The 12,862-nt window shown below is 32.0% G+C and overlaps 1 protein-coding gene across 11 annotated transcripts in view; it reads right to left on the bottom strand.

Annotated features, from left to right (window-relative positions):
• BIRC6 (baculoviral IAP repeat containing 6) overlaps positions 1 to 12,862 on the bottom strand; it is a 197,178-nt gene that overhangs the window by 123,433 nt on the left and 60,883 nt on the right. For 8 of the 11 annotated variants that reach the window (XR_012511857.1, XM_074378695.1, XM_074378697.1 and 5 more), the window contains 3 exons: positions 11,549 to 11,696; positions 10,658 to 10,791; positions 5,981 to 6,127 (listed from right to left, as the gene is read on the bottom strand). Coding sequence is in view for 10 of the 11 variants with exons in the window: in XM_074378695.1 (XP_074234796.1) it covers positions 5,981 to 6,127; positions 10,658 to 10,791; positions 11,549 to 11,696 (429 nt within the window). In the remaining variant the exon portion in view is untranslated. The remainder of the gene's footprint in view (positions 1 to 5,980; positions 6,128 to 10,657; positions 10,792 to 11,548; positions 11,697 to 12,862) is intronic. The other 3 variants (XM_074378696.1, XM_074378701.1, XM_074378699.1) reach the window with 1 other exon arrangement.

Below are 12,862 nucleotides of genomic sequence, written 5' to 3'. Positions count from 1 at the left end.
GTAAAACTCTGTTTATTAACAGATTACATAACTGTATATTAAAAATCCCCAAGAATTTACAAAATATTAGAATAAGTTAATATAGCAGTGTTACCAGATATGAGATTAATATATACAAATCAATTATATTTCTATACACTAGCAACAAGAGAACAGAAATACAATTAAGAAAAACATTACTCACAATAGCATAAAAAAAATCAAATACCTAGGTACAAATCTAAGAAAGATATGCAAAACTTCTAGTATACTGAGAAGTATAAAACATCACCCAAGATATACTGAATACCTAAATACACTAAAGAACTTACATACCATGTTAATGGACTGAAAGATTCAATATTTAAGATATCAAATCTCTCAAATGGTTATATTCAAACCACAAATTAAAATAAAATACTAATAAGCTTTTTTGTGTGTAAATTGTCAAGCCAATTCAAAAATTAAATGAAATTACTGAGCTCTAATATATAGGTGATTATAGCTAATAATACCATATTATACACTTGAAAGTTGCTAAGAGACTAAATCTTAAATTTAGGCAAATCCACAAAAGAAAAAAAAGGATAACTATGTGATGGGATGAAGGGATCAGCTAATGCTATAGAGGTAATCATTTTACAATATATAAGTGTATCAAAACAACATGTTGTACACCTTAAACTTGCTCAAGGTTATATATGTAAATTAAATTTCAATAAAGCTAGAAAAAAATGAAATACAAAAGACCTTGAAACTTTTTGAAGGATGATCTTTAAGAAAAAGAATGTTGGTGAATTTCACCCCTAGGTACACACCCAACAAAACTGAAAACATGTATCACACGAAAACTTACACAAAAATGTTCACAACTATTTTTCTTCATAATCAACAAGAGGAAACAACCCAAATGTCCACTAATTGTTGAGCAGATAAATAAAATGTGGTATATCTAAAAAATTCTAAAAAGTGGTGTAACCATAAGATGGAGTATCATTCAGCCATTAAAAAGAGACACTTAACACACTAAATGTATGAACCTTGAAAACATTAAACCAAGTGAAAGAAGCCAGACAAAAAGGTCAAATACTGTATGATTCCACATTTACGTGAAATGACCAGGGTAGGCAAATCCATAGAGACTCAAAATATATTAGTGATTGCTAAGAGATGGGAGAGAGGGGTATTGGGAGTGACTGCTAATGGCTACGAGGTTTCTTTTTGGAGTGATGGAAATGCTCTGGAATTAGATACTGGTGATGATTATGTAACATTGTGAAACTTTATACATAAACTTTCTAAATCTACCAGAAAAAGAAAGAAAAAGTTGGTGGGTTTATATTATCAGATGTTAAGACCTTCTGTGAAGTTACAGTAATTAAGATAATGAGGTATTGGCATAAGGCTGCACAAACTGACCAGTGGAACAGAAATAACTGAAACAGATAGGAGACAAATGATTATGAACAGAGACAACGTTGCAGTAGAGTGGAGGAAGGATAGTATTTTTCCCATAAGTGATTAAACATTAGAAGAAAGAATTAGTAAACTAAGATAAATTACAAGAAAATACTCATAGTAAAAGAAGAGATTTAAAAAGTTAAACTTGTATCAGTTATGGTGATGAGGTATAACATACATGAAATTGAAGATGCAAAAAGAGAGAAGATAGAACATAGGACAGAAGCAATGTTTGAACAGTTAACGTCTGAATCTTTCTCAAGCTGATGGAAGATATCAAGTAAGGATTCAAGAAGCGCTATGAATCCCAACCAGAATAAATACAAATGAAACCACATATAGGAACATAAGAGAAAAATGCTCAGTGAGAGGGAGAGAGATGGGGAAAGAGGGGAAGAGAGGCAGAGAAGGTAGAAAGGGAAGGAGGCAGAGAGAGAGAATATGAATCTCAAAAACACCTTGAAAACTGACAGTGACTTTAAAAAAGGAGTAAGACTGACAAGTTATGTCTAAAAAAATTGGTTTAAGGTAAAAAGAAAGATTATATTTAAATAACTAGAAGAAATAATAGCTTAGAATTCTATAACATGTGATACCTCAAGAATGAAGATGACACCTCTTGATCCAAACAAGCCAAATGTAGAAAGTTATTATTGTGATATTCAGATAAATGTAATGAAGTATTGGAATTTAGATGATAGCATGAAATTAATTATGCTAATTTAGTTCATTATAATACAATTCATCATGATAAACCATAGTTTGTTTAGATAACTATAATAAAAATGGAATCAGTTATTAAAGAGGATATTCACATTGTTTAAGGTACTTATGTGTGTGCTACGTATGTAGAGGTAGAAGTGATATACAGTTGACCCTTGAACAATACAGGGCTTAGGGGTATCTACCTTCTGCACAGATGAAAAATCCACAGAAAACTTTACAGTCAGACCTCTGTGTCCACAGTTCTGCACATGTAGTTTTAACCAATCATGAACCAAGTAGTACTGTAGTACACATTTATTGAAAAAAAAATATGAATATAAGTGGACCCACACAATTCAAATCCATATTGTACAAGGGTCAACTATAATACCTAGGATTTGTTTTGAGGTACTTCAGCAAAGAAAAACAATAAAAATGAAATGTGAAAAACATCAATACTGGCTATGCAGTTTACCAAATTATTCCAAAAATTTTGAATATTTCCCCCTCAAAACTAAGTAAACTCATCATCAGTAGTAGACAAGAACAAAAAGTGATCCTACAGAGTAGTTTTCAGATATAAAGAAAATCATTCCACATAAAATCTCAAAAGCACAAAAAGGAGTAAAGAGGAATGAGAATGAAATTATGAGAAAATCCAAATGAATACTGAATATAAAAAACTATAATAATAATCATGGGAATTAAAATACATATACAAATAAGGTATAAAACCACAATGCCACATAATTTGGAAAGGTAATAAGATAGTGTTCAATATATTTGCACTGCATGGTAAAAAAAAAAAAAGTAACTGGATTTCTGTATATCAAGGATGTATGTATATTATGATCTCTGGGATAATTGCTAAAAATAATAATAAGTAGAAAAATAGCTCAATAAAAATATACTCACCAAAAAGAGGGGGTGGGGGTGGGGAGGGGAGAAAAAGAAACATCTAACTGGCAAATGAGAAATCTAATAGGACATATGAAAAATATAGTAAATTTAAATAAAAATGTATTATTAATTACATTAAATGTAAATAAACTGAATATTCCAGTTGAAAGAGAAAGCATCAGATTGGTTGAGGGTAAAAAAAAAAATACATCCTGCTTAAAAAAAGAGATATTTAAAATATAAGGAGACAGTGAAAAGATGAAAGGAAAAAGAAAGAAAATTATATACCATACAAATAGTTTAAGAAGAGAAAGTTGATGCCTGGTGTATAATATCAAACAGTTTTAGGATAATCAATCTTAGAAACAAAGAGATAATATCTAATGATAAAAGATTCAGTTCACAATGAAGATACAAACATTCTACATTTGTATGGTACTTTCAAAACATATACACTAAAAATTGACTAAACTAAATACACAGGTATAATGACAAGAATTTAACATGCTGATCTTACTAACCAAACAAGAAAAAGATAATAAAGACAGAGAATTTAAAGAACACAATTAGCAAACCTGCCCAAATGGATACAGAGTACACTTTACTAAGTACAGAGTAAACATTTTGTCAGGCATTATTGCTGATCCTCTACAATTTCCAACAAATTTTGCAAGACTGATAAAGTATTTCTTTTGACCCTACAGTAATTTAAATAGAAATGAATAACAAGATGGTAACAAGAAAACGTTAATATATTTGGAAACTAAGGAAGCATTTCTTTAACATTACTTACTGAAGCTGAATATATGAAAACCTTATGAAGCAGCAAATCAATTAGTACCTTCACATCCAAGAGAAAAGCGTATCCATTTAGTACTAACAACACCATAATGTAACAAACCAAATGTCCATCAACAGTTCAAAAATCAATAGTGGATATATAAATATTGTTTTATTCAGAGAGTAGAATCTTTAAAACAGCAATGAAAATGAATCAGCTATCTATAAACAATGATGTAGGTGAATTTAACAATTATAACATTGAACAGAAGGCCAATCAAAAATACATAAATGCAATTCTATACCATACAGACCCTACTCAACCAGTGTTTAGGAATGCCTAAGTGGTTATGCAAAGAAACAAAAACCAAGAAATGTTTACTTGGAAAGTTAGGACAATGGTTACCTTTTGGAGAGAGTGAGGGAGAATAAATGGAAGGGGGCATAAAGATACCTTTTTTCGAGTACTTGAAATGTTATTTTTTGACTTGGTGGTCACACAGGCAGTTTGCGTTGTTATAAATTGCTTCACTTATACAACTGTTTTCTGTACCCATCTAAATGAGCATTAGATTTCACAATTAACGTATTTCCAAAAAAAAAACCAAACAGGAAGTTGAGAGACTACAGTCATCTTCTAGCGCCTTATAATCACTAGTCAGGACTCTGCCCTAACAGTTAATAAAACCCCTCTGCTGGTGGTGGTTTCAATCTGTATAGAATATAGAGGTGACTGCTTGTTAAAAGCACAGACTGCCTATGAAAAGACAAGAAACTTGTCCTATTACTTGCTTTGCAGGAGAAGAAATGGGGAGGAAGAGTGAGGGAAATCTATTCTTTTTCAAACCAGATTTTTTACAGTTTAAGTTTTATACCTTCTCAAAGTATTACTTATTCAAACACATGAGTTTTCTTACAGTAAAAATATTTTAGGTACTTAATTTCATGAAAGTTCCAAAAAAAAAAAGTCTGATTTATAACTAAAGTGCTCTCTGGAAGTTTAAGTTCTTGTTATGGCATGGCACTTCTTTCTTGTTTCCATGGCACTGTAAATGTATAAGTTTCTACAAAATGAATATAATAGCCCAAGAAAACAAATGTGCTTTGACTCTTCTGGCATCTCCACATAAAGAAATATTAGATTTTTATTTTCAATTAAGACACTGAGCTACATAAGACATTAATCTCACTTGATGGTTACTTCTACAATTGGAAGATATTATGATGATTCTGAATAAAAAGGTGCTCAAAGAACTGTTAAGTTTCTTTTAAAATACTCTGCCATTCTGGACCCAAGTGCAAGATCAAATTTTTCATGACTTCTCATGAAAACTGTTTTTATCTTCAGTTAAACAGTTGAAGAAACAAAAAGACACCCACTTACAAAAAACCTCCAACAGCAAAATTCATTCAAGACAATATTCAATCCCTTCTGTGAGTATAAATATAAAACCATATACCAATATTTTTCATTATGAAAACTTCAATTATTTGTGCCCAGATAGAACTAATTGTAAATAAACACTGATCCTACAATGTGAAGGAAAAAAACAGAAAATAAGATATACACAATAAACAAGAGTTCTTACTGATTATTCATTTAAAACATCAACACCACCATATATTCAATACACACAAATACTGGTTCATAGATCCAAAGTTGCTTTAAACTAGCTAAAAAAATAGTATTCCTTCTTCAATCATCTCAACCTTCTCAAAGACATCAAATACACTTTTAACTTTAAACGCAAGAGGTAGCATCATGATGCCAAAACTACACACAAGATTGGCCATGAATGCTGAAGCTGGGTAATGAAAATACAAAGTCTAATGTGCTCTTCCCTCTACTTTCATTATGTTTGGTATTTTCCAGATTAAAATGTTTCTAAAAATGCACACACATAAAAACAACAGAATTTAACATTTTAATACAGTGTTCTAGAGGATAGGAAAAGAAACTCATGAATAGACTTAGGAAAGAACATGAAACTACCTATGATTTTCCCCAAAATGTTCCTCCTATCAGTAAGTTTCTACTAACAAGAAAGCAAATGAATTTAAACATTATGAACTGATATGTAAATACTGATATACCATGTTATTATAACATAAAATAGATAATAAAAGAATGTATATAATAAAAGAAGGTATATACCAGTAAACGTACTTGCATCATCCCTTTCTATTCTGGTTCCATCACTAGTTGACACACAAGTAAAGTGCAGGGGTTCAACTTCTAGAAGTCCAGTGAGAGATGTGAAACTACCTTCAGCAGCTGTGCAACTACTGACCTTTCCATTTCCTAATACAAAAAAAAGACAAGTCTTATAAAATGTGAATTAATCTTTAAAAAGGCAGTAGTCATATTGAAACTATAGTTGCTACTTCAATTTTAATTAGAGAAGATGTATAAATGCACAAAGCTTACACAGGGCTTCTACAATACACATGGTATTAAGAAAACTAACAAACAGGAGATACTAGTTTCTTTGCTACAAAAGCAGAGTTGCACAGAAGCAACTTAGTGGCCACTCACACCATCACGGAACTTTAACAAGTGATGTCGATTTTTTTTTTTCCTTTTTCCTCTGCTGGAATAAGAGGTTTAGATTTTTAAATGAGGAAAAATAATAAACCAGCTACTTAGATTAGCTACTACCCAATCTGTTTAAATTAAAATCAGCATGCATAAAATCAGAATATACTTTATGATGTCAACTGTATAAATGACACACTAAAGAAAAACTAAAGAAACATTCCAAAATATTAACAAGATTTTCCTACAAATCTTTATATTTTATATACACTATCAATATTCTAGAATGAGGCATACTACTTTATAATCATAAAAATAGCTTAAGTATTTGTACTACTAAAAAAAAAAAATCATGTGATCACAACAATGTGAACTATAAAACCACAGCAAGAAGAACACAAAAGAATTAAGAGTATATACTGGGGGTTATTAATAGTACTCTTCAAATTTTCTGGAATCAGATCACTACTTTAAACAAAATTCTTTAATAGACAAAGTAAAACAGAACAGAAGATTGAAAGAATGGGGAGATATAAACTGCCATCAAACATCTGAAGGAATAAATACAAGACTAAACTGTCATAACGCTGTTCTCCAACATCCCTTTGGCACCAGCACAGGGCCTGACATGTGGTGTTTAACATTTATTGAGCACTTACTCAACAGAAGACATGGGAGATACAAGAGTAAAAGGGAAGGCCCTAATTGTCATGAAACACGTACTCTGTTCAAGGTTGCCAAGTATTAAACTACTCATTATTCAATTTAACTTTAAAAAAAAAAAGTACTATGTTTTATTTAACAGAAGTTCTAAGAACAATTAAGTCAAGGGGAAATGAAGAAATCAGTTTAAGTCAAGGGGTAATAAAATACTTCCATGATCAGGTCATGAGATTGATGGGAAGAAAAAAAAATTTTTTAATGTTTACTTCTTCCACTGGGGCAGGGGAATCCAAGCAGAAGAAATGACACGAGTGAAATCCTTTCAGTAGGAAGGAATGTGGCACATTAGAGAAACTGAAAGAACAATGTACCAAGAGGAGTATTTCTCAATCCTAAAACCCCTCTACATATTTTTAAAACAATTTAAGGAACTCTAAAAAGTTTTCATTTATGTTGGTTGTTTATATACACTGATATTTATCAACGCAGAAATTATAAGATGAGAATAGTTTTAAATATTAATTTGTTTAATAGAAATAAACTCATTAGATATAAAAATGAATAGCATACTTTGATGAAAAATAACTGTCTTCTAAAAAAAAAAAAACTTGGGGGGGAGTATAGCTTAATGGTAGAGTACATGTTTAGTAGGCACGAGGCCCTGGATTCAGTCTCCAGTACCTCCACTAACATAAATAAATAAATAAATAAACCTAATTACCTCTACAACTCCCCACCCAAAAAAACAAACAATAAAATAAAAGTGTTTTTAAAAAAAAGTAAAACAGAACTGTCAAAGTAGCTTCGAAAATAAAATAACTATTAAAATTTTTTAAAAATATAAAACAAAATTAACTTAAGAAGAGTGGTGATGTTTCACTTTCTTGCAAATCTCTTTCAAATGTGGCTTATTAGAGGGTAGCTGGATTTGCCCATCTGCCTCTGCAACAGTGTGTTGCTCTGATAGAGGTATGTGAAAAAAATCCGGCCCAACGCAAATATGTAGTTGGCAAAGAAAGGAATATTTTAATAAAGTCTTATATATTCAAAAACTTGACACATGGTAGTTTAGGATTAGCTGCAATATGGCGTCTGAAATCTTATCAGTGATCTATTCAAACTCTATTTCGTTAAGGTTAACGGCCTAGCTTATACTTTTAAGTAATCTTTTGCCCATGCGTGATGTTGAATGACCATGCAATGATCATTTGGAAAATACTGGTTCACCAACATATACAGATATTCCAAATGCGAACACACTTCATTATATGATATCAGAAAATGACACTCACTAACGTATCACTGGAGCCCAACAGAAAAGTCTTTACGTATTGAGAAGCTGTCAAGTTCACTTCAGAGGATACAAGTTTTTCAAAATTCTAAATTTTGCTTAAAAGCTCTACTTTCAACATTGGCAGCAAATATTATCAATTGGATGGATACTGGTGGGCTTTTTCTATTCATTTTTGAGAAAATACCTGCCAAATAATCAAATCTGAATAAATATATTATATCTGTCATTCTTGCAAATAAATGTGGTGTTTCATGAAATAAGCAACTAGTTCAGCTTGTAACTCTTAACAACTGCACAAGTGCTTGTCCTTGAAACAACCATGGCTCTTCAGTATGCAACATTCATTCATACTTCCCATTTCATCACAAAACAGTTAAAAGATGTGTACTTGTGGGTTCAAAATTTAATAAAACTAACAACTTTTAGTGTTTCATCAAAGATATGTCTAAGTGAATCTGGCATTTGTTACTGTAAGTGCTTAGGGAAGAACATCATGCTTTTGTACAATCAGTACAAATGTCAATGCAGTGAAAAAGGCAAATAACATTAACAGTTGACCCATGAACGTCCTGAAAGGATCTCTGGAACCCTGAGGGGGCCTCTGCCATACTTTGAGAAACACTGGGCCACAGAAAGAAGACTAACAGTGGCAAGGGGAAAAGAGTCAGATCATACAAGATTTTCCGTGCTATAGTAGAGACTTTGGACTGTAGAATAATGGGAAGACATGACAAATATTTTAAGGAGAGGTAAGGTGATGAGATCAGGTTTGCATTCAAATATGACTGCATTCAGATTTGGAAAACGTAGAAAAGTGAGCCAAGAACAGATGCAGAAAGTACAGGTATAAAGCTATTATTGTAGTCCAGGTTCAAGATGACTATGGCTTAGACTGTAACCTTGGGAGGTAAGAAAATGGGCAGATTTGAAATATATATCGGTGGAAAACAGACTCTGATGATAGCCTCAATGGGGAGGATAAGAAAGACAACATTCAGATTTCTGTTTTGTGCCAGGGATGCCACTAAATGAGAAAAGGAATGCAGCAGAAGGCCTGAAGGTGAGGAATAAAATGAAAACATATTCATATGGAGATTTACATCTTGATTTCTAAGTTCCCTCTTCTGGGTCTTCTGTAATGAGTATGGCTGCTCTTGCATATTTAACCCCCTGGCGTGGCCTGAGCTCTGTGGTGTTCTCCTTACACTCTATAATGAATTTCATTCTATCCTAAGGTGTACAGAAGGAATCTATAGGTGGAGTTCTAACCCCTCCACTGAGTTGTACTCATAAGCTGGCATATCACTTAGATAGAGAAAAGACTGGCTTGAAGAGCCTAAGTCATCAGAGGAGAAAACATACCTAAGGAAGAATAAGTCATTAAAAAGTAAGTAACAGACCAGAAGTATAGTATGATCTCTTTCACTAAAAATGTTCATAAACAAGCAAGTAGCAAACCAGTCTAAACAGCTGAACATCTTATTAACAATGGTAATCTAGGAAGATATAGAGATTAGAGTTGAGCCACTTTACATTTGACTTATATTTCTGTATTTGATTTTACTTTTGCTTTTTCCATAATTCATAATTCACTTTTAAACAAAACTAAGACTAACCCCCGAAATGTCTTATATTTAAAGTGATCATTTTAATATGTTTACAAATAAATTTTCTAATATTTTGGTTTACTAGCAACACTTGCAGTAAGTTAAGTGGGACGGAAGAAAACAAAAAATAAAACGGTCATTGCTTTATCTAACAAAACTAAATAAACAACAAATTCTAGCACCAGAAAAGATTACACAAATAGTGTTATACAATCCCAGAAGCACATTCTTCAGAAATGTATGCAAGAATATATGTAATGCTGTGTACCAAGTTTACCTCCCAAAAGTGGGATAGAAGATGCAGCAAATCATTTTTACTTTCTGCATCTTTGCTTATTACAATAAGTATACATTAATTTTATTTTCTGAAATATGACATAGCATGTTCTTTGGTATTATGGACAGCAAAGGCACATCAAATAAAATTGAAAAAGCTATATAAGAAATAACCAAATTTCAGTCCCCTATTGGCATTAAAGTCATACTGACACGCAATGAAACACAAACAAAAACCAAATTCACAATCCTTTCAGAAATAATTTCAGTATTTTTTGAGGAGGGAGTTAAGAAACAAAGGGAAATAGTTTAATGATTCACAGATACCGAAATTCGCTTCTAAAAACCTGTAATTTTTAAAGACAGAATATAGTAACTGCAATCTATTAGAAGTCAATGGTAGCTTAAACCCAAGATATCAAATTCAGAAATTCCTTTAATAAAAGACATTACTACCTGAAAGGACATCTGATAAATCAATTTCATCTGACTGGACACCAATGCTGCTGTTGTACACATTTTTACAAGAAGAGCCACTCATCTCCAAATCAAAGAGGACTGGATCAAATGGTGAACTATATAATCCGTATCTGGAAAATAAAATAAAGTTCTAACAATTTTCCTGTCAGCCATCTAATTAGCAAATCATCTATTTACTTAGGTTTAAAAGTAGTTTTTACACAGGGTAGAAGGAGACACTAACCAGATTTAACTCCTTAAATTCACTGAATCTCAACTATACTCCAAAAGACACTGATCAGAAACACAACAAATGTGATTTCATTTTAAACTGGTAGCTAATGATTCATCTGCAGACTGAATCAAGGAAGAGATATGAGGCACCCATCCCTTGCCCCAGTCATTTACATTAACTCAGCAGAAAGCACAAGGGCTGAGTAAAATGTCGTCAAAAATCAAGATTTCTAATTTAAAAAGATTACAAAAATAATTGTTTTATATAAAACAATACTCCACTTCAAATGATTGGGCAAAAACTCAGATCTAATCTTTAGCTATTTCTTATTTCATTAGTTTAAGTTTTAGAAAATCAAACAGCAGATGACAAATACTAGCTAAGGACAGTAAGTGATTTACATAATTCCACCCACAAAGTTTTAAGAATAGAGAATAAATTCCCTTAAATACGTCTTCTATTAGCAAGAACTACCACTTTTAAGTGTTTTAATATAATTAGCCCTCTGAATAACCATCTCCAGGACTTTCAAAATTGCTAAAGGGATATATTTCCAGAGAAAATAAAGAGAGAGAGAACCTTAAGCAAATACATATAATAACAGTTCTGTACAAAGGTGGCATCATATCCAGAAAGGCCCGAGATTAAAATACCTTGTCTGAAGCAAAGCCTCCATTGGTGTTAGTCTGTCCTGTAACTGTCTGGACACAGCAGTGAGCAGGGACGCACACGCAGTGCTGCACCCAGCTAAATCTTCATCTTTAACATAATTCAGTAAGACAAAATACCAATAGACAGAACCTAAAAACACCACAAATAAATCAATGTGTCATTTCCTTATTTTCTCTAACAAAAAGAACTTCAGATTTCATCTTTATCAGAATATCCCCTTTTCCTAGGAAGATTTTTGGGAAAACAAAATCTGTAGGGCAACCTACAAAAAAGGATTAACTCCCCTCAGGGACTCTGACAAAGAGGACACTGACAAAGAATTTCAATCATATTTTTTGAGAAATATATCAGGTCAATCTAGTCATTTAGGTTTTCAATAACATGAGATGACTCTGAGGGACATTTTATAACAGCTAGAAGAGTGGAGATGTCGGGTCCTTCATGCCATCTTTCCTAAAATACTGTTTCTCTGTACTAAAAATTTCAAAAACAATGGATGGCAGCTACAAATAACATACTGTAACAAGGAAATGAAGTACAGTTATTCTGTACTGCCAGTTAGATATAGGTCAACATAGCTTAAAGGATTATCATGATGATATATTTTAAGACTCATAAACTTTGACATATCTAACTACTAAGTCCTAAGTATACCCCATAATTTAAGCATCCTACCTCTAAGACTATCCTCAAGAAACCGTTTTAAACACCAGAGACTATTAAAGTGAGCAACCAAGTCCAAAACATTCTATTCTATATAATTAGAAGTTAATAATTTTAGCCAGTATATGTTCAAGGTAAACATAAACAGACTTTCTGTCTAAATTAAGACATCGATTTAAAAAAAAAAACCATTTACAAACTAACTTTGAGCGAGCTTTTTTTCTGATATATCACAAAGATCAAATTCTTGTGAAATATGTTTATCTCACTGAGATAACTTGTTGAATGGGTTGGTTATTTATGAAACAAAAGATTGAGAAATGCCTACAAAAACTAACATTAGGTAAAGGACAAATCAGTAGCCCTTAACAGTAAATTTCTATATTATTACTTCATTCATTCTTGAACAGCATTCCCACAGAGTTCAGATGCTACAAAAAACAAAACAAAACAAAGCAAGCAAACAAACAAAAAAACAAAAACTACTGGCCCCTTCCAGAGAATTCTAGTTTGCCACAATCCCTACCAATCACACACAATAAGTGCATGAACCATTTTACTTATTTAGGTCATCTCTCAGGCACTTACTGACATTTTAGTTTGTGCCATCTGATCTACAATCAGTAAATAAT

Source organism: Camelus bactrianus, chromosome 15 (genome assembly GCF_048773025.1).
Source record: "Camelus bactrianus isolate YW-2024 breed Bactrian camel chromosome 15, ASM4877302v1, whole genome shotgun sequence".
NCBI classification, from domain to species: domain Eukaryota; kingdom Metazoa; phylum Chordata; class Mammalia; order Artiodactyla; family Camelidae; genus Camelus; species Camelus bactrianus.
Note: the sequence above shows the minus strand (reverse complement) of the source record. Positions and strands in the feature narration are given on the sequence as shown.